The sequence below is a fragment of the Mytilus californianus genome, unplaced genomic scaffold (genome assembly GCF_021869535.1).
Source record: "Mytilus californianus isolate M0D057914Y unplaced genomic scaffold, xbMytCali1.0.p SCAF_2, whole genome shotgun sequence".
NCBI classification, from domain to species: domain Eukaryota; kingdom Metazoa; phylum Mollusca; class Bivalvia; order Mytilida; family Mytilidae; genus Mytilus; species Mytilus californianus.
In genome coordinates this window covers 11,621,525-11,644,893 of record NW_026262668.1, presented here as the reverse complement: position 1 = coordinate 11,644,893, position 23,369 = coordinate 11,621,525, and the positions used below count along the sequence as shown (strand labels likewise).

General features: G+C 31.6%; 1 protein-coding gene across 1 annotated transcript in view; it reads right to left on the bottom strand.

Moving 5' to 3' along the window:
- The window catches only part of LOC127729226 (E3 ubiquitin-protein ligase COP1-like), a 29,011-nt gene extending 5,697 nt beyond the window's left edge, over positions 1-23,314 (bottom strand). Inside the window, exons 1-17 of the mRNA XM_052236953.1 lie at positions 23,029-23,314; positions 20,080-20,139; positions 19,257-19,354; positions 17,215-17,276; positions 16,120-16,236; positions 15,623-15,691; positions 13,900-13,959; positions 12,775-12,816; positions 11,762-11,836; positions 8,465-8,715; positions 7,236-7,296; positions 4,586-4,668; positions 3,997-4,105; positions 2,979-3,060; positions 2,430-2,546; positions 1,590-1,707; positions 592-716 (exon numbers count right to left, since the gene is read on the bottom strand). Of these exons, the coding sequence (XP_052092913.1) occupies positions 592-716; positions 1,590-1,707; positions 2,430-2,546; positions 2,979-3,060; positions 3,997-4,105; positions 4,586-4,668; positions 7,236-7,296; positions 8,465-8,715; positions 11,762-11,836; positions 12,775-12,816; positions 13,900-13,959; positions 15,623-15,691; positions 16,120-16,236; positions 17,215-17,276; positions 19,257-19,354; positions 20,080-20,139; positions 23,029-23,147 (1,648 nt within the window). The 5' untranslated portion in view covers positions 23,148-23,314. The remainder of the gene's footprint in view (positions 1-591; positions 717-1,589; positions 1,708-2,429; positions 2,547-2,978; positions 3,061-3,996; positions 4,106-4,585; positions 4,669-7,235; positions 7,297-8,464; positions 8,716-11,761; positions 11,837-12,774; positions 12,817-13,899; positions 13,960-15,622; positions 15,692-16,119; positions 16,237-17,214; positions 17,277-19,256; positions 19,355-20,079; positions 20,140-23,028) is intronic.
- Between the last annotated feature and the right edge of the window lie 55 nt (positions 23,315-23,369).

Here is a 23,369-nt window from a genome sequence, read left to right as displayed (position 1 = left end):
GAAAAACTAAGTCCATTTATAAGTAATATATGGAAAAACAGGAAATAAATTTTTACAAAATTTCCTTCTAGATACTAGCTTTTGATCATAAACAAGCTTCTGTCCAAGTTTAATACAAATCCAGGATAGTTTAAGAAAGTAATTAAAATTTTTAAAACTTTAACCACAGAGTGAATATTTGTGGACGCTGCCGCTGACAGAATGTAGGATCACTATGTCTGGCTTTTGCGACAAAAGTTGCAGGCTCGACAAAAATGTATGGATGGTTGTTTTTGTATTCATAAATTCAACTTAGACATATTCAAACAGTTAGGAGCCTCCCCTCCCCACCATAAACTGTAATATTAAAATGCTCTAAAATCTAAAACCAGTACAATTTTAATGGCTTCCATTGTTTTATATCAAAATTTGTTAGTCCTTTTCTGCTATTGAATTTAAAAGTTTGTACTTTTAAAAATTATTGACTTGCCTTAAAATTCAACTCAATATCCTTTTGATAATACAAAACTTACACTATCCATTTAAATAAATATAAATTGACAAACACACTGTCAAAAATTAAAATAAATCACACTGTGCTGCCAGACCTACCACAAGCTATATAATCACCATCTGTCGCCAGTCCAACAAAGTTTTTCTCATTAGTATGTCCTTTAAATGTCCGTAGACAGGATGGTTTACTGACCTCCCACAGCTTTAACTGACTATCTGTTGATCTGTTCAAATACATCATATCATTATTAAATATCATCAAATTACAATACCTTTGGTTTTTCAAGTCATATTGAAAAAAAAAAGAACAAGAGAACAAAAAATACTCCCAAAAAAAATAAAAAATAAATTTCAATAACTACTGATTAATTCAAATTGTAATTCTTGTACCATTTTCAAGCACTGTCAATAGATATGAGATGACAAAAACTGATCGTCTTGGCTATCAAAATCAAGATGTACTATAAGCTAGTACTCCCTAATAATATCAACGAGCTATGACTTGTAGTTGCTGAGAAAAATGTGACAGAAATGTTACAGATATGGATCGGCAGAGGTAACCAGTATATCCCCTCTCCATATTTCATTATTTCTATGGTAAATTTTTTTTATGTGAATAGTCAACTGACAAATAGCATTTTTTATTTTATAAGTTTACTTTATTGAAAACTACATCTGAGCTGTATTTCTGTGTATGTCTTATATTCAGAATAAAACTATTTCCATTTATTTAACAGGCAAATAATAATTATAAAAATCCAACACAAAGGCTGTTTACTTTTATGATTTCACAGAAATCTTGGTGACTACCGTAACAACAAACAGACCACAAGTACTTCTGATCATAAATTAACACAATATATCCTAAACAAGAAAATCATACTTAAAATGGGACAAAATTTGGAAGGAAATTTAGTATTTATCAACATTCATTATTATTCTAATACAAGGAATTATAAACATGACCTTCAGACTAACATTCTTGGAAGCTCTGTACTTCTCATTGTTATAGCAAAGAGACTGTTTATATTTAATTAATTTTGGTCTTTCCCAATTTTTTTTTATAGCTAACCTTATTACTTAAAAAAAATACTTACGCAGAAACTATTTCCTGAGAATTTAAGAATTTACAGTAAGATACTGCCTTCCGATGCCCTTTGAAAACCATCACAGCCTGTTTGGTGTTCCGTAAATCATAATAATGAACACAATGATCTGTAACAATCAAATGTTTTAATTCAGTGTTTATATTCAACAATGATGTATATACCAAATCTGAGAGGGTTATTTCAGAAAAATTGATAAAGCTCGGTTAGAAGTAAAGATTGAGAGAAAACAAATCCGGGTTACAACTAAAATCGAGGGAAACACATCAACTATAAAAGGAAAACAAAGGAACAACAGGAATACTGAAGTGCAACAAAAACAAACACCAACATTCATAGAAACGAACTATTTGATAACAACTGCCATATTCCTGATTTGGTACAGGACATTTTAAGAAAAAATGGTGGGTTGAACCTGGTTTTATGGCAGGCGCTTTTTCATAATAGAACATGTACAAAATCGATAACAGGAATCACCAAAAATACTGAACAGCATTGCAGACCACACCAACATCTGGCTCCCACCAAAAAATAGCAGACTATAAGACCTAAAAACAAAGACAGTCTGCTATTTATTTTAATCTGATTTTATGGGTCTTTTCAGATCAACCAATCTTTAAATCTCAAATATTTCAATGGATACTTTCTACAAAGCTTTGATATTTTTATTTTGGATGAATTTGATTGATAACATCATGGAAAATGCAAGTCAAATTGAGAGGTTTCACATGGACTCGTATACACAAAATATCTTATTAGTTTCTTTTCTTTTCTTAAATAAGACCTGCATTTATTAAATGTGTAATATTATTAAGAATAATGCGTACAAACCTGCAGATCCAAATGCTAAATGATAACGACTTTCTGGATTGAAATATACACAACACACATTAGCCTTGGCTTCTAAACATGCTATAGAATGATCTGTATTGGTGGACCATAATTTCACTGTAAAAGACAATAATCTCAACATGTTACAAGTAAATCTAACTTCTCCAACATGGTTTTTTTATTACAATATCAGTGGTTTTTTATACCAATCACTGACGCAGTGTGTGCAATAACAGAAAACAATCAAGCATCATTAGTATCCTTCAAGGCATTCAAAAGTTCTGAGTCGGATACAACTTTGTGTAATCGAATATGGGCATGTTAAGTTGAACAAAGTTTGTGAAGTTGGCCTTACAGACACATTCCTACCTTATTCACAACCTAAGCAATTGGTTGAGAGCAACAGTAATATTAAGCATCATGATATAAGAAAGTCTAAAAAAATATTTTTTTCACTGGCCAAATGCTTTTATATAACTTGTGTGATTATGACATCATTACACTTTCTATATTTATGTAGCACAAATTTTTTAATGCAAGAAGACAAACCTTTGGCATCATCAGAACCTGAAGCTAATAGTTTAGGATCCATTCTGTTGAAATCTACACTCCAACATCGTTTCTCATGTTCCTGTAAATATAATAACATTATATACTCTGAGTTTTGTCAAAGAATGGCAACACCAGACTAATGAAAGGTATGTTTCTTTAATTTTCATGCTATTTTCACATGTCTCGATTGGTGTGAGAAAAATATTTCTTCTCTCTAGAGGGCAAATGATTGGTCAAAATTTCAATTATGACGTCAAATTTTCTTGATTTCTTCTGAATTTCCTATTGTGGCGTCATGAAAAAAGGCGACTATGCCTGATGACGTCACATATAAAGAACACAACTTTCTTCAAATCTTTGAAGAGGAAGGATAAACTTGTTTAGATATGGTCTTAAAATCATTAGAGAAACAGATTCCACCACTAAATCTTGTGTATTATGATATTTCTCCACTCTCAACAGTTAAATTTCAAATATTTATAAAGCTTGGCAAGAAATGCATTTTAAATTTTAAAATTTAACTGTCTCGAACAGTCTTGTACTGCTGAATTCAAGATGAAATGAAAAGAAATGGAGCTGCTGTATATGGCAGCTTATTCCCATGCCTTGTTTTCTCATTTAAATGAATCAAATCATTAATGAAAAAAATGTCACCTACACTAAGAAAAACCACTCTTACCGTCTTTTTGTTGTGTATAGTACGCAGATTTTTACCCTAGGATAGATTTCTGAGAGGGGGGGAGTGAGAATTATGTATGTCTACATTATTTTTTATACTTTTTTTCAGGTCCAAACATATACATACATTAACATAATCCCCCAGGATTCTAGTTCAATTCTTTTCTGAAAACAAATCATTTTTCAATGTATGCATTACTGAGTTTCAAGTTGGGATTTTTCCAGAAAGTCACTGCGTATTATGCATACGTAACTTTTTTGCTCAAGTTTCCAGGACCAAAACTTTAACAACTGAAAAAGAGAAAAATATAAGTACCTCCTATTTGTTAAATCTTACCTGAAAAATTTTAGAAGTTTGACCCGTAAAAGCATCCCATAGGGTGATTGTCCCTTCATAGTCTGAGCTAGCTAGCAGATTTTTATGGTATGAACTCCAAGTAACACAACTGTAAAACATCAAATACATCATGATTAAATGCATTTGAAACACTTTCTTACATTTTGAGCACCTTCATTTTTAAGGGAAATATCCATGTAAAATTTCCTAAACATTAATCATAATGAAGGAGTTCAATTATACAATAATTACAGAAATTGAAATTAAATATGATACTACTTTACAACATGATATCTTGTTAAGTTTTAAATTCACCTTCAAAAATACCTGTGATTATATTTGTTTGGAACAATTCTTAAACAAAATACTGGTATGTTTTGCAGATGCTGCTTTATTTCATTTTTAATATCAATGTTATATATAACAAGAATGGACACATTGAAGTCGTTCCTGCATTGTTACTTAGTCATTATAAAACACTCTGTTGAAAGTCTATGAGATCAAGTTCCCAGTACATGAGCTAGTAAGTTCAGATGTTCCCTGCAGTCATGCATGAGCATTGAGATGAACAATGCCATGAAATATTTACCTGATTTTAGAATTGCACACCATTTCATGTACAGGATAATGTATATCTACAGCATCCTTTATCACAGTATCATATTCATATATCTGAAATAGAAAACGTAAGTCATGTGTCTATATATCTACAGCATCCTTTATCACAGTATCATATTCATATATCTGAAATAGAAAACGTAAGTCATGTGTCTATATATCTACAGCATCCTTTATCACAGTATCATATTCATATATCTGAAATAGAAAACGTAAGTCATGTGTCTATATATCTATAGCATCCTTTATCACAGTATCATATTCATATATCTGAAATAGAAAACGTAAGTCATGTGTCTATATATCTACAGCATCCTTTATCACAGTATCATATTCATATATCTGAAATAGAAAACGTAAGTCATGTGTCTATATATCTACAGCATCCTTTATCACAGTATCATATTCATATATCTGAAATAGAAAACGTAAGTCATGTGTCTATATATCTACAGCATCCTTTATCACAGTATCATATTCATATATCTGAAATAGAAAACGTAAGTCATGTGTCTATATATCTATAGCATCCTTTATCACAGTATCATATTCATATATCTGAAATAGAAAACGTAAGTCATGTGTCTATATATCTACAGCATCCTTTATCACAGTATCATATTCATAAATCTGAAATAGAAAACGTAAGTCATGTGTCTATATATCTACAGCATCCTTTATCACAGTATCATATTCATATATCTGAAATAGAAAATGTAAGTCATGTGTCTATATATCTATAGCATCCTTTATCACAGTATCATATTCATATATCTGAAATAGAAAACGTAAGTCATGTGTCTATATATCTATAGCATCCTTTATCACAGTATCATATTCATAAATCTGAAATAGAAAACGTAAGTCATGTGTCTATATATCTATAGCATCCTTTATCACAGTATCATATTCATAAATCTGAAATAGAAAACGTAAGTCATGTGTCTATATATCTACAGCATCCTTTATCACAGTATCATATTCATATATCTGAAATAGAAAACGTAAGTCATGTGTCTATATATCTACAGCATCCTTTATCACAGTATCATATTCATATATCTGAAATAGAAAACGTAAGTCATGTGTCTATATATCTATAGCATCCTTTATCACTTTATATTCATATATCTGAAATAGAAAATGTTGATCATGACAACACTCGGCCTCGGTGGCTGAGTGGGCTTAGTAGTCTGACTACTGTATCACTGGCCTAACAACACTGAGGTTGTGAGTTTGAATCCCACACGTGCCAGGTGCACTTGACTCCAATCTTAATTGACTAGGATTGCCAGTTTTCCTACAGAATGTCAGTGGTTCTCTCCTGGCACTCTGGCTTCCTCCACCAATAAAAACTGACCACAACAAAATAGCACAATAGTGCTGAAAGTGCCGTTAAACACCAATTGATCAATCATGACACCAATATACGGCTATGTATCCTACCTTTCTACCCCAAAAGCAAAACATGTTTTTAGGTGTAATACCACCAAATCATAGTACGTCACATCCGGTTGCATACGAAAAAGGGTCGAAAAAAAATATTCCCTTGAATTTGACAGTTGTAGGAAATTAATCCTACATTTCATTGCAGTAAAAAAAATCTGTGTCATAGACATATATCTTGGGTGTTTCAAAGCACCATTATTTTTTTATTTGGTGTTTCTATAGAATATTTTGGAAACTTGAGGTTACATGGTTACTAATGCTGGTACACAGGAAGAAAAAGGGTGAAAATTTGATTGGTTCACTTCCAGTGATGGTTATTTTCTTATTTGCAATGAAACGTTATGTGAAATTTTGTCTATAGTACTGGACAGGATAAAACTTTACTCATGCCAAGTATTTCTTTATTTGAAACAAAGATAAATTCTGCACAATTTTTTGAAAAGTGCAAATTTAACAAAGACTAATAGGGGAAAATCAATGGTGGTATTACACCAATTAATATGACAATATATTTATGTCATCCTTTGACACAGCACCATATTTATATATCCTGCAGAGAAAAGATAAGCCATGTGATCAATGTACTATGTATCAATATCATGCATATAACTACCATGTTCATATATTGGGAAAACATAATATTATATGCATATTCAATTTTAAGAACAAATTTAATTTCCATTGTCATTTGTATTTTTATCCAGTTGCCTTTCATTTAGACTCCAATTTATCGATGACCAAGATAATGTGTCCATAGGAAACCATATCCAGCTAGGACTATCACATTTCCATGTTCAGTGAATCACATAATCTGGGTCAAAACAAGAGTTTGGCATATATTTTTAAAAAGTCAACATCAAAATGAACATATATTCAAAGTATCAATGTATTGTGACCACAACTCCATGGTTAACTACCTTAATTCAAAACTTTAACTTGATAGAGGATGGACCATGAACAATATTGTATGTCCATAGGATAACTTGTCTTACTCGTACTATCATATTTCCATGTTCTGGAATAGCAAAATCTGGGTCAAAAGTCCACATCTTAAAAAAAAAATTTGTACTTTGTTTCAGGATGATTTCCAAATTTCCTTATGTGACCTAGCTTTTCTTTTTAAATCCACTAAATCTTCACTCTCTGTCCAGTTGTTTTAGGTGAAAACTTACTTTAATTTTTCTTGTAACTCCAGCTATAGCAAAATAATCACAATCTCTATCAAATTCTATACTGTAATAAAAAAAATCTCAATTTTAATAAATATATCACATCACAATTGTAATCTTACTTTAAGGTTAACTTGGGGCCTCAGTGGCCGAGTGGTATAAGTAGTCCAACTACTGTATCACTAGCCAGTCAACACTGAGGTTGTGAGTTCGAGTCCCGTATGGCGCAGGTGCACTTACCTCCAATCTTAATTGACTAGGATTGTCAGTTTTCCTACTGAAGGTAAGTGGTTCTCTCCAGGCACTCTGTCTTCCTCCACCAATAAAAAATGACTGACACGAAATAGCACAAAAGTGTTGAAAGTGGCGTTCAACACAAAATAATCAATCAATCAAGGTTAACTATATGCTATGTGTTTGTTATTTTCTACCTTATTTTGACTATTGACAGGATCATAACCTGTCTGTGGCTATTCCATTTAAATGAAATTGGAAGAGTAGGAAGGAAATTTTTAATTTGGACATCACTCATACATGTAGGTCATTTAAAGTTATATGTTCATTTGATGTAGGCAATCAAAATTACTCAAAGTATGGTGGTCGTTAGAGAATTTTGAAATTTCTTCCTACATCTGTATCAATAGCCCTTTAAAAGTAAACATCATTTGTTTGATTTTGATACTCTGTTTTTGTTTGTATGTTTGTTATCAACCTGGATTTAACATTGCTTCAACTTCCTTGAAAATCATATTGAGCCAAATAAAAAAGTCCAATGACATTCCCATAAATACAGTAATATTTCTGAATTAATTAAATAAAAATTCACTACTTTTTTATCTGTTTGTGTATGTCACTTGAATATTTGTCTGTATGCTTAAGTTCTTAAAACTTGCATGAACTTCTACATCCATTATGCGTTTTACTTGGTGTTTTTATCTGTTAGTTACTTATTTGTTTGTCTTTCTGTTTGTTACTGCCATCAGATCTTACTTAAATACCTATAAATAGATCTATTTGATTGGTTTATTTGTCTGTTTGTTACTTGTTTGTCTGTCGGTAACTTATTTGTCTATCAGTTGCTTATTTGTTAGTCTGTTACTTGATTGTATGTCTGTTTGTTACTTGTTTGTCTGTATATTTGATACTTGTTTGTCTGTATATTTGGTACTTGTTTTTGCTGTCTGTTACTTGTTTGTGTGTCAATATTTTAATTTATTATCATCAGATCTTACCTGGATACAATATTACTAGATCCATTATACATATCACTAGCATAACTAAGTGTGGCTAATGGTCGGAATGAACTAAATCTAGTAAATTTTGAAAGACTTTCAGTAAATTCATCTAAACCATTGCTCTTGTCTTCAAATTCAAACAGTTTTTTCTGTCGTATTGTGAAATAACATTGTTCTAAATCTTCATAATGCTGGTCCACTTTCTTCCGTCTTGCTGCATGTGTTGTGTTAAAGAAAGGTTTTCCAGCCTACAACAAATTTTTAAACAAATAAAATCATCTCCATTGAATTCTTTCAAAACTTTTCTAAATTTTGGCAGATTTAAAGCTAACAATGATTGGTTGGCACTTATGCATTGTAGTTACCTGTATATGTCTATTTTCTATAGTTTTTGTTTATTAATAAAGAATTTATATATCATTATTATTGTTATTCTTTTTGACGATATTGTGTTGTTATCTTGCATGAAACTTTGATTTATGTAATACAAAAGTGTCAAACTTATGTGAAGTTTCAATACTTAATTTAAGCATTACCTTCTAAAATCTCAATTGTTGGTTACATAACTAATGAAGACTTCCAACAAAGTAATGAAATGTAATTTGGTCAAGTACAATGTACACGAAAAACCTTTTACAAGTTCATTAGAAATATTGAATGCTTTGCTTTACTTCATCAATCTTCATGACAAATGAATACAGCCTGCTTCATGAAAATTATTAAAAAGCACAAACAAATGCTAGACAAATTAACCAGATTTTTTTGGAACTATTCCTTTCAAATGTATCAAGTACTTACTCATTTTCAAAAGTGTGTTCTATGATTTATAGAAAGTCACTCTTTGTAAAAATTTCTGTACATCAAACAGGATAAAATATTACTTTAAAGTTTCATTACATTGTAAGCATCCACTTTAAAAGAACAAACTTTCTGCTATAGTTTCAAAAAATTTTAATCCTCAAGGCTCAACCTTTGTATTTTATATCATGGAAATAAAAAAACGCTGGCAAATATGTACATTTATATGGCGTCAGTAAAACAATTCCAAAATATTGATGGTTTATATTATCTTAGAGTTATATATCTCAGTTACAAAAGGTTAAAACTTTGTTGTTGCATTTTAGTAAATAATTATTTTTCATAAAAAAATCTTTATCTTAGGTTACTGAGACGCAGAGTAAAATATTTACACAGAAAGGACAAGTATTCCATCAAATGTAATTTTCTGAAATAACATCCTATTCTCATGTTATAGTTGACCTATGATAGCATGGGCACAGGACGTTTACGCTTTTTACTTGTATCTCATAGGACATTTGTGCTATGAATTTTGATACACCTGTATCAAATAAACCGGACATTTGCGCTTTTTACCAGTAGTTGTCTACCCGTTACAGTAATTTAATGAGTTGTAATCATTACATAAACAAGTGAAACTGCGAGCTACTGCTCACTGATGATACCCCCACCCAAATATTTCGGTAAACAGGAAGTTGTTGAGTGATGAATCTGAAAACGCATCACACAATATAGCTGACTTATATAAACCCTGAAACCAAATTTCAGAAATCTTTGTAATGTAGTTCCTGAGAAAGATGCGACGAAAATATTCATGGGACGGACAAACAGACTGACGGATGGATGGATGAACGGACTGACGGATGGATGAATGGACGCACGGACTGTCGGATGGACGGACAGACAGAGATAAAACAGTATACACCCCACTTTTTTAAAGGGGGGGGTATAATAAATTCAACTTATATACCGGTATGTCGTTAGTTAATTCACATTGACACAAACTTTATCATAAGAGTTGAAAGTTATAGAGACTAGTAAGGGGCAAATATGTATATGGCTTTTGTCATAATGGATTTTTATCATTGAACAACAGTCAGTTATTTATATTAAAATTCGTTATATTGACTAACAGGAACCACATGCAAGAATTGAGAAAGAACAACTAGAATATTTATTATAAATGTGGGCGAAATACCAGTCAGGACAGATTACAAGCGCTAAATTTGTTCATTCTTTGGTCTTCAGCGAAACTAACCTGTGAAGACTTTACATGTCTTTTATGTCTTTAGAATGTTTACTTCGCCATATATAACTATATCAATGTGCTATGCAATGACTTTTAAACACGAATGTGCTATGAAATGACTATTAAACTTTTAACAATAAAGATAAACTGCTTCGCCAAGCACAGCTGGATACGACAGCAGAGGTCTTACCCTGAACAGTTGGAGCAAAAATGGACACAATATTCAAGCTTGATACACGTCTGAATTTGGATTGTTATTAAATATTTGACACATTATAGGTTTCTGACACAGAATAAATGCAGTCAAAGAACTGCAAAATTGGTTGTATGATTTGAATTTATATTCAATCGAAGATTTCTTTCTGTTGTGCAATACACTCTGCTGTTGCGCAATACTTAGTAAATCTGTTTTCAGACTATATACAAAGAATTTGCAAAATAAATTGTGACCCCCAATTTTTTTCTTTGGAAAATTGACAATTTCTTAAATCTTGAGGGAAAAAAAATTCCCCCCCCCCCCCCCTTTTCCAAAAAAAATAATATTTGAAGAGAATTTTCTGTTGAGGAAAAAAAATAGTTCCCCCCCTTCCAAAATAATTAATTTTGAAGAAATTTTCTTTTCTTAAAATGTGGTACAAATTAAGAGACATCCATACACTTAAACACAAGTTATTGTCTGAAAACTAGAAAAATGCTTGTTTTGGCCCCTTTTTGGCCCCCAATTCCTAAACGGTTGGGACCATCATCCCCAAAAACAATCCAAACCTTCCTTTTGTTGTATTGAACCTTTTGTTTAAATTTCATAGAGATCCATACACTTAAACTAAAGTTATTGTCCGGAAACCAAATGTCTTCGGACGACGCTGACGACGACAACGACTAAATACCAATATACGACCGTGGTCGTATAAAAAGTATGACTTTGACTCTGCTAGGTCAAACCTGCCAGTCCTAAGCCCGGATAAAAAATGAGGGAAGTCATTTGAAGCAAATATTATAAAAGCCCAAACATCCTATATAAAAAGCGTAAATGTCCTTTTTTTAAAAGCGCAAATGTCCTATAAATTGAAGCCCAAATGTCCATTAAAAAAGCGCAAATGTACTATGTAAAAGCGCATATGCCCGCGCCAGATAGCATACATCAACAGTTAATTCTTTTTTAAGTCATTGGATCAAATGTTTTACATGTTGACAACAGTAAAATATGAGAATACTAAAACATATTACAAATGACTCTCATAGCTTACATTTTTACTACCATTAAAACCATCTTGACTACCATTATCTGTAGCCACATCAAATCCATTAGGAACTAGATGATCCTAGAAATGATAAAAAGGAATTATCATTGTCAGGATTAACACGAGGTCAAAAAAAATTGCTTACATATGGTACAACACAATATTATCAAGACCCAGAACAAGTCATCCCTCTCATACAATGGAAGAAAAGTGTGACAGTTAATTCCATGCTCAGTAGTTAAAACAAAGGGACATCGGGTACATACAATGTTGGGTAAAGTATACCTCCACTTTTAAATAAACATTGATTTCAAATTCAATGCTCATTGGGCATAATAAAATAATCAAAGTATTGTCAAACAGGAATTCTGTATCATGCAGATATGAAAATTGCTTACATGGTACAACACAATATTATCAAGAACCAAAACCAGTCAATAGTTGTCTCATTGGCACTCATACCTCATCTTCCTATATCCATCCCTTCTCATACAATGGTAGAAAAGTGTGACAGTTAATTCCATGCTCAGTATGTACTACTTTCCAGTATGTTCTTTTTTGACCGGGCCCGATTAGGTGGTGTAACATCTTACAAAGTCTATCCAAATTATTTTTGCAAAGAATTCTGCTCAAGCCAGTGCTAGGGGCCATCTTAAACTTGCAGTGAGGTGAGTTTTTTTTTTAATTGCTCCATGTTGAGGTCTCACTGTGACTTTGAAATGAAGAACAGCAATAAAAGCGCTGTTCCATTGCTTTTTGTGTGGTTTTTTTTGCTGTGCATGTTATTGTGTCATGGATGGATACCCTATATCCTTTGTTTTTCTATCAGTAGTTACCATAAAACAGGAAAGAATGTATAACAGATCCTAAACTTGCTTACATTGTACAAATGAACAGATTAAATACAAAATCATTCTTTAATTATAAAGAAGCTGAATCATATTTCTTAGTATAAAAAGAGGAGCTTTTCAAGAAATCTTCCCAATATTGTCATTTACTTGGAGAAAATTGTAACTTACTGAAAATGATGAAAATTTTCTCTTTGTTTCTGAAATCATCACCTAAAAAATAACATGTAACAATACACTATCCTGTACAATGCTAAAAAAACAGTAATTTTTATCAATTTTATATAATCACAACAAAATAAAGATTTTTATTCTCACAGTGCATGCATCTATTTTCAAGATCTTAGATTTATACAAACTTTGTATTTTTGTTTATGCTTGTTATGCACATTCAACTATGCTTAAATAGATTGATATAAAACATTGTTATTGGTAGATTAGACATCTGTAAAATTGCTGAGGCATATTTAGTAATTACACTTTTTGTTGGTAACTGCTATTTACATGTTTTGTATTGTTAAATTATTGACTATGAATTCCTTTAAAAAAAAATTTGGGCATTGCTGTCTATTTGTTTTCATTAATACACATGATTGAACTTGATTTTTTAGCGACCTTACACGCATTGTTATTGTGTGGATCCATGTATAAAAAGAAGTTTCCTATGGTTAAAAATAGTCAGAGATGGCGATGAACATGTTCCAATTATCGTAACCAAAATCCCTTCCTCTTTTCCTCCAATGTGACCTGCAGAATTGGACTTGTCACAAGGTTTGTACTTACATTAGCAACACAACAGGTGCCACATGTGAAGCAGGATCTGCTTACCCTGCCAGAGCACCTGGTATTACCCCCCTTTTTGGTGGGGTTCGTGTTGCTCAGTCTTCATGTTGTGTTTTGGTCTTTTTTTAGTTTTTTGCCATTGTTTGGATGTTCCTTTGGTATTTTTCACCTCTCTTTCACACATGGAAATATTTTGCATATAACACTTAAAACATATCTGTTGTGAATTTTACTTCATAGAATTGCTCTAAATATTATAATTATTATTTTCTAAACCTGTTTATTCATTTATTCAAGAGAGACACCATATGGATTGAGATTTAAAATCTATCTATCACATGTTTACACTAATATATACATACATATCCTACTCTGCATACAAATTAATCATAATATGATACATTGTAAATTTGACAAGAAATTAATCTAAGCCATGTTATATTCATTCAATGATATCCTGGTCTTTACAACGGTCACATGATTAATCAAAGCACAATTAAAACATTATCTCACCTCCACTTTAGATAAATCTTCATCTATTAATGATAATTCTTTCTGAAGTTGATCCAGTTGCTAGAAAATAAAGGATCTTTATAAAGAAAATCTTTATATAAAAAATATGTCTTTTTGATTGAGTTAAGCCATTTCAATTGATATTTTATAGTGTGTCTTTCTATGTTGTAATGTTACACTACTATTTCAGGTTAGGGTGAAGGTTGGCGCCTGTTAAAAAATTTAAACTCGCTGCATTTATTTGCACCTGTCCTAAGTCAGGAACCTGTTTCATTGGTTGTCGTTTGTTGATGTGGTTCTTGAGTGTTTCTCGGTTTTTATATATATATAGATTAGACCGTTGGTTTTCCTGTTTGAATTGTTTTATACTAGTCATTTTGGGGCCCTTTATAGCTTGCTGTTCGGTGTGAGCTAAGACTCTGTGTTGAAGGCCGTACTTTGACCTATAATTGTTTACTTTTTACTAATTGTGATTTGGATGGAGAGTTGTCTCATTGGCACTCATACCACATCTTCTTATTTCTATCCAATGTAACTTCATTTACATTATTCTGCTATAAATTGTTTGTATACAAATGAAGGACTAATGAATACTAAACATATTTTGCAAAAGCAGGCTACTTAAAACCATCAAATATGAAACAAGTGAGCAAGATATGAGGCCTGTGTAATTCATTGTGTTAGCCAAGGAATGTTCTCCCTAAAATATATTTTAAGACTTTAGCTTGAGTTTTGACATGTTAATTCTCTAATAGCAATTCATTGACATTACTGATAAAAATGAGAAATTCATTGTAGTATACTCAATAGCTGGTGCACACAAAACTGGCTTTATGATTTCAGATGAACTTGTGAACACATAAATGTTGATTATGCTTAGCATTGCAGGTAATGTTTGATTTTTGTAATTTTTTTTCTCTCGCCAAAACTGGAAACATTTGAAAGATCAGAGTAATTGTTTTGTTGTGTCATTATGCCAAAGTGATATGTCTCCCATCTAGTAATTTTGATAGTATAATGCAAATGTTGAAATTAAAATGGCAATACTTTATCATGAAAACGGCAAAACATTCAAAGTTAATGAACCATGAATGAAGGTGTAGGGCAGAATGACCTGTGTGGAAAAGAGATACGCCAATGCTAATACAACTGCATAACAAATACCATTACTTACCATAAGTGATTTCCCTTTAAACTGACAACCAAACACAAAATTTGCCAACATTTCAAAGTCAATGCGCCATGACTGAGGGGACAGGGCCATATAATCTCCATGGAAATGAGACGTGCAAATTCTAATTCAATAGCAGACCAAATATCATGGACTTACCATTGGTGTTTCATCTAAATCTGACCTAACGACAAACTTTAACATGTAACCTAAGCAAAAGTTTCAAAGTCAATAGACCATGACTGCGGGATCTGGACCAAATAATCTCCATGGTAATGAGATGTGCCAATGCTAATACAACTGAAAACCAAATATCATTGACCTACCCCTAGAGGATCCCCTTAAGCTGACCTTATAATAAACTAATACATTGTTGACACTACAAAACAGCACACCTTATTCTCACTTCTTTTAACTTTGTTGAAGCAAGACAAAAATTAAAGTCTATGGTTTTGAAGTCTCAAGTGTGAAATTCATAGTTAAGGCTAAAACTGTAAATAATATAAGATTTATTGGCAGGGAAATGATAAAACAAAGTACAACATTTCTTACCTCTTGTTTTTTCTGTCTGACGTTATGTAAAAAGTCTTTCAATATCATGTGCTGGGATAGCTGATTGTCCTGTTATATAAAAAATATATATAATGTTTTTTTTCAAACATTTGAGATGTTTTTAAGTTTTGTCAGAATAATTTATATATGTCTCATTTTTGCAGTATCTATATTAGTTGATATTCCAAGATTAAAAAGTTTCTTTGTATTACTGTGTATTCACTATTATTTGTGGGATACAAATTTCCATGGATTTTGTGGGAATAGGTTAACAACAATATAAAATGTCTAACAAAGTACAAATTATATGTAGGCTTGTAAGCAGACTTTAACAAAACCATGAAATCTCATATCAGTAAAGATACCATTTTTCCTCAATCAATGAAAATAAATGAATCCACAATATTTATTCTGATAACATTGTATTATGTATAAAAGTATGTTTAAATCTGTTTTTGAAATGAAGGACACTAGATGACTTAATGAAATAAGATTACCGCTTCAAGTTTTTGTTTCTTGGTCTGTAAAATCTCCAGTAGGTTATTGACATTCGGCAGATCTAAACTATCTTCTGTGATCATGTCATACCAAGATGTACTTCCTCCATGTATATTCTAAATAAAATCAAATCATAAATTTTTTCTGTGCTGGTATCTCCATTTTGTTACATTCAAACTCTCATAGTAATCAAACTAGCATTTCATGACAGTCTTAATTGATTAAATAAAATTGAGAATGGAAATGGGGAATGTGTCAAAGAGAACAACCGGCCAAAGAGCAGACAACAGCCGAAGGCTACCAATGGGTCTTCAATGCAGCGAGGAACTCCCACACCCGGAGGCGTACTTCAGCCGGCCCCTAAACAAAAATGTATAATAAAGATTATATTCAGTAAAAACTAAAAAGAAAGTATTTCTTTATTGCAGGGGTCAACTTAAGCAGTGACCACTGGCCAGTGAATTTTTAGATGGGCTAGTAAAAGGTATCTCAGATGGGCCTTATGGACCAGTAAATTTAAGATGAAATTTGGTAATAAAAATTAAAGCATTAAGAGGAACAGGTAATTTAGAACGGCAGGTGGATATTTATTTCAAATGGCCCTACTGGCTGGTCTAATGTAAGTTCTTATGACGACCACTGCTACAAACCTGTGACACTTTTCACAAAAAATCTTAAGAGTAAAAATACTTGTAAGTCATACACATTTCAGTATAACTTACGATCAATTTTAATCGTAAGATTTTTTGTGAAAAGAGTCGCTGAGTGAAATGTTGTGTTGGCTGTTTATGGACTGTAAGGTTGTTTAAATGACACACAACTATACTATCTAGGTTATGGAATAAGAACTGAATGACCAAATGACTGTAACTTCCATTTGAAAATTCATTCTTCCATGTGAAAAACTTTTTTCTTTATCATATTGTTTTGTAGAGCCTTAACCTAACATTTCATTTTTATTCTATTTAATGAAAAAAAATATTTTAATGATTGCTTAAATACATAGTAAGACAATAAATTGATAAAAGATATGGTAATATTGTTTTCTGAGTTTTAAAATTAGATAATATGTACATGTACATTGTATAACTTACATTTTCTACCTTTATCTTTTTCTCTTCTAGTTTTCCTCTGTGTTTCATTATTAATTCATTCACTACAAAATAGATCATACAATGCCTGTATAGGTGTCTGTGTTTCATTGTTAATTCATTCATTACAAAAAATATCATACAATGCTTGTATAAGGTGTATCAAACAAAATATACATTCATCTTTCCACAGTATAATTTGATGCAAATTGAAATAACAATACCTTTTCTTTGTTTTAACTTGATCTGTAATGAAATGATTCAGAAATAAGTATCATTTTGCCTTGTTATTCTTTTTTTCCTTTTATAATAGTATGGGTTAGTTTAAAATTCAAAATAAAGTTTGCTGTTGCAATTACATATTAACATATCCTTTTATTCATATTGAACTATCAGTCTGCTCTACCTTATCATTTTGCTTATTGACTTTAACTGAAATATTAGAAATTTATGTTTTATTTCTAAGAAGTTGATATTCAAGTTGTTTTTAAGATGTATGAAGTGCTAAACATATTAACACTATTTAAGTATTTCTTACATTTCCATGTAGATAGGGGGGGCCTAGGTGCTCGAGTGGTCTAAGTAGTCGAACTACTGTATCACTAGCCTGTCAACACTGAGGTTGTGAGTTCAAATCTGGCTCAAGGCAGGTGCGTTCAACTCCAATCTTAATTGACTAGGATTGTCAGTTTTCCTACCAAAGGTTGGTGGTTCTCTCTGGCTTCCTCCATCAATAAAAATGGACTGCCATGAAATAGCACATTAGTGCTGAAAGTGGTGTTAAACACCAATCAATCAATCCATGATTGATGTAGATATATATGCAATTCATAAAGTAATTGTAGAAATTAATTCTGTAGTATCAGATCATAAAAGACAAATGTCACCAAGTACCTGATATTTTAATACTGTATAAATATTCTATGATCTGCCTTTGTTTAATAAATACACAATATATATATATATATATAAAATTGAGAACGGAATATATACATGTATATATATAAAAAATCAGCAATATAAATTTCTATTTCCTAGCATTTGAAATAAAAACATGTTGGCTAGTATTCATAAACTGTCTTAGGTGTGATTTTAAAATTGAATGGTACTAAATTAGAAAGTTATTTTTTATAAAATTTGAGTTTTTGAGACTGATTTAAATTTAGATAAAGACAAGTTTCTTCAAACAATTCAAATTCTATCTTCATAGCATTTTATCATTGTTTATATTCTTAAATCTTTCTTAACATGTTACTTAAGTAGCACATGCATCATTTAAACTACATATTTAATCATCCTTTTAGTTGTTTTTTAGGTTTATTTTATAAATTTGCACCCTATGACCTCACATTTAAATGTTTAAAGCTAACAGGATGCCTAGCAGGTGTAGGTTACTGGGTCTAGTAAGTTTATAGGACACTGTCTTGTAAACATCCTGTCCTGTATCAAATATAATATCCTATCTGGGAAAAGTTTATCTCAAAAATATCTGGTGTCAGCTTTAAAATTGTTTGAAATCATTTGCATGCGCCTCGAGGCATGCGCAAGTTTCAAAAATCTTCTAGTAGTATGGATCAGTGCATTTCATATACATGTATATTATATACAATAAAAACATTAATAAATGCTAAATGAACATTTAAATACAACAAACTATCCATTCACTATCTTTTACATTTATAACTGATTTCATCTTTTTTGGAGGAAAAGGGGGGGAGTGAATGAGGAACAATAATATATGGCATAATGCATAGGATTGATGTATTATTTGAAAATTAACAAAGAATCAAAGTACATTAGTTCTGTACTGAATACTGTTTTGCATGTTGTGCGGGGTAAAAAAAATCATAAGGACCATAACAGTTACCTTCCTGGAGCAATCACAGAACCATAGGTCTATTCCTGCATTTATCACAAGGACCATATGAGCTAGGACAATACATTAGGACTAAGACAGCTTTGAAAATATATATACAACATTTTAAAAATAGTTTAACAACATAAACATGCAATAAATCTACAGAGCTAAGGAATTAATTACTTACATGTGAAGTTTGGAAAGATCTGATCTGAACTCTCTATTAAATAGTTACACTTAGGACATCTATTACTATTCTCTAAACTTTGTTTGATACATTTGTAGCTGAAAATATATTTTCTCCAGTTAGTTCCAATGCCAACATAATTAGTGGTAGAAACCTTTTACAGGAATATTTTTTCAGAACTAACTTTGTCTCTGTACCCCCACATGAACCTCATTGTATGACTTGAGGAATATAAAAATCTACCACCATATGTTGAACAATGTTGAACACTACGGAATCTATACAAAACTGATAAAACATCAAGACAAAGACAGTTCTTTAAATAACTTTTTATTTTAAGATTCAATTTCTGTTTCTACTTTCATTTCTATTAATATACTTGTTAAACCACTTCCCCTTTCAGTAACTTTCAAAAGTCCACACACACCAGGTATATTTTTTCCTATTGTAACCGTCCTGATGACTCCACTCATGAGGTGTAACATGTAGACAAATGAATCTTTATTCATGCAGTATAAACATGGGTGTTGTTGTCTTTGATTTATATAATTGTATTAACCATTGTAGAAGGACAACTTTCAAATACCTGTGACTTAGGTATCCACCCCAACTTTACCCATTACAATAATATATGGTTCAATTTTAATGCACATGTACCAGTAATAATTGAAAAAAATAAATTCTCATCAATAACAAAATAAATTAGTACTATTAATAATATTATATATTTAATCTACAACTATACTCCATTGATTACACTATCTGGAGAAATATATATAATTTACAACACTTGGTTGTACTGTTTAAATTACTTTTATCTTACCAAAATGTATGACCACACTTGGTCATGTGAGCTTCTTCTATGATATCAAAACATATTGGACTGAAAAAAAAAAGAAAATGTATTTGTCCACAATGTTTCAGCACATAATTCACCTCCATTTAGATAACTTTTAAACAATTCTTTACACTAATTGTATACAAGTGGCTGTCAAATAACACCAAACTGGGTTTTTCTTACATTTTCTAGTGTACGGTAGTGGTTACAAGAGCGCAATTATTTGTTTACATTTTACTGGCAAGTTGTTTACCCCAAGATGTTACTCAGAATAGAATCTTGTACGGCTTCTGATTGGATGATACAGGATTGGAATTTCTTTTAATCGAAAGCTTATCTAATTAGGTTTAAAAAATCCAGAAAATCAAATTCACATTTTACAAAGTAAAGAAGATATTTTCAATATCTGCACGTCCAAGCCATTAAAAATCTGCTTTTTTCAATAAGTGAAAAAATAGACAATGTTTTTCAACTGCATTTTAAGTCAATTTTTGCCACATGACCATGTATATTTTTTTTAGTTGTTATGCAACACTGACATTTTTAGTAACAGGAACTGCTACCCATTTTTTCCTAGTTAGTGTAGTCTTCGAGAAAAAAAATATGGAACACCACTGGTACCCTATGGAAAATGCATTACGAATAATTGCGCTCTTGTAACCTAATTATTTTGTTATAGCAGGGGCGATAACTCATGAACTGCATAGTGAAAAATTTCAAAACAAATCTTGATCTCCATTTTGTTAAGAGAAAAAACAAATTGAAAAGGACTATGGATCAAACTCTCTCAAGTTATCACATGAAATTTGACATAAAGCCAAATTTCCCAACCAATCAAGGACCATAACTTCTGAACAACTTCAGTGAAAATCTCAAATATCAAACAGCACCTCCATTTTGTCATCAGTAAAAACATTTTAAAATTTGAAAAGCATTGGTTGAACCATTTTCAAGTTATTGCATCGTAATGACATACAGTGCCTTTCCCAAACAATCATTCAATCAAGGACCATAACTTCAGAACACCAAAAATGAAAATCATAAATATCAAACTTGACCGTCATCTAATCAAAGGTACCAGCACTAAAGTTTAAAAAGAATTTATCAAACTGTTCTCAAGTTATTTGAAAGAAACAGCTTATAGACTTTGTCCCCTTTCACAGTTAACAATAATCCCTTTTTGATTCTGAGTCCTAATAGGGTGGGCAAATCAGAAAATCTCTCCGGACTCAGAATTCCAAAATGGATTAAGGTAACCCCTAAATGTACCTCAGTCATATCAAATTTGGACAGGACCATCACTATAATGATAATGAACTTCTTGAAAAGTCACTACAGCTGCTATTTTTATCCCTGTTGTATATGATATTAAACTATCTTACAAAATGTACTTTTCTGATCCATTGAAAACATGATCTTCCAATTTGTCCTATTACTCCAAATATATTTGATGTCAAAAGCTAATTATCTTCTCATCACAATGTCTAGTGGCATGTTTCCCCTAGAAGTTCATTCATAAAATGGATATTGAAAACTCTTTTACTTCTATTAAGATAATGACCTTAATCAACAAAGCATATATGCCCCGTCCGCATGATGTTTGAATTTAGTTCAGTTTAACTTTTGTTTAATTATACTTGAAGTTTGATAGCTGTGTTTGGCTGAAAATATTGTTCCTGGCAAATTTGACAATTGCTGATTTTGCGTTACAAAATTCCGCCAACTTGTGGCAATCAAATGACATATTTTGTTGTACGCTTGTTATTTTTCCTACATTTAATTAGCATCTGCTATTTACCTGCTTCATATTGCTAAATCGGTGTCAAGACTGATGAAATTTTACTTGCTTTCTAAATTATTCATATTTATCATGGTAATACACACGATTAACCTTAAACATTATCGTCCTATTTTCTTATACACAATTTAAGGTGTGTTTGGGCATATAAAAAGAGGATTCCAACTGTCAAAATGAATTTGAACTGATTATCTGAGATCATACATGTAGGTAAATACTCTAGATCTTGACGTACTCACACATATACAAAAATACTTTTTTACATTTAGATATTAATTATTGTATTGCTTTCTGAATAATATAAATATTATCATTTAAGCTATTTAGTTACTTATCTAATGTGAGACAACCTTTGGCAAAGGCATTTTGCACAGCAGAAAATAAGGATTTATTATCTTAAAACTTAATTGTTGTCCAAAGTATAAGGCAACAATTACTACAAGTTTTGACACTGCTTTGAAAGCCTTGACTGACGGTGCTGATACAACCAAGGGAAGAAGAGCGTTCCAATCCCTGATAGTTTGTGGGAAAAAAAGAATATTTCCAGTAATCACTTGATGTCAGACGCTGGAATTTGGAAGCTTCTTTTATGCATGTTTCGTGACAGTCATTTTGGTGGCATCAGATGACATTTCCTTTGATATTGCTACTGTTTAGTGTTATATCACTTTATATATTTTATAGAGCATGGTAATTCTTACGTCTTTTTGTATGTTCCATTCTTTATTATTATTTTCTATATGCCCCTAACATGCCTAAAGGGCCGGCTGTAAAGGGCTCAAAATTGAAAATGAATTATGTTTATAAATGTTAAATGTTCCAAAGATCTCCATTGCATTGTAATTTTTAGTGATTTGCACGTCTTGAGTGATCATTCATGGTGCTTATTCATAACATGTCATGCTGATATTTTTGTATTATACTGACAGTTGCAGTAAAAATCTAAAAAAAAATGCATTGCATAAAGCTAAATTGCTAGTCATTGGTGATTTCTAATTTGAAAATGCGTGGGCGTGCAGACGACAAATTCATAATTTCTGCGCTATATATTACAGCTCTCGAACACGCGGTGAAAAATACAAACCGTCGATAACGAAACAATGCACAGCAAATAATAAATGCGATCACTGTCTTACCAAACAAAATCATTGTCTTTGTCCTCAAATGACCCACTTATTCCGGTATACACGGGTGGCAGAGTTCGACTTCTTTTTCGTCTTGTACGATCAGCTTGCTGCTGAGTTCTTCCAGCCATTATTGAGGAATCAAAATGTCACATGCCAAAATATTAAATCAAATGCTGCACTCATTGTTGCATCCTCATGTTTGCATTACTGAAACATTGGACAAGCATAGTGCAAAATGTGTATCGCCAAAAACATCAAAGAAACATCAAACGGAAATTAACAGACTGTTATGATTTTGTGCGCATGTCGGTGAATCCCAAATTCCGAAGTCCTTATATCCTAAAAAAATA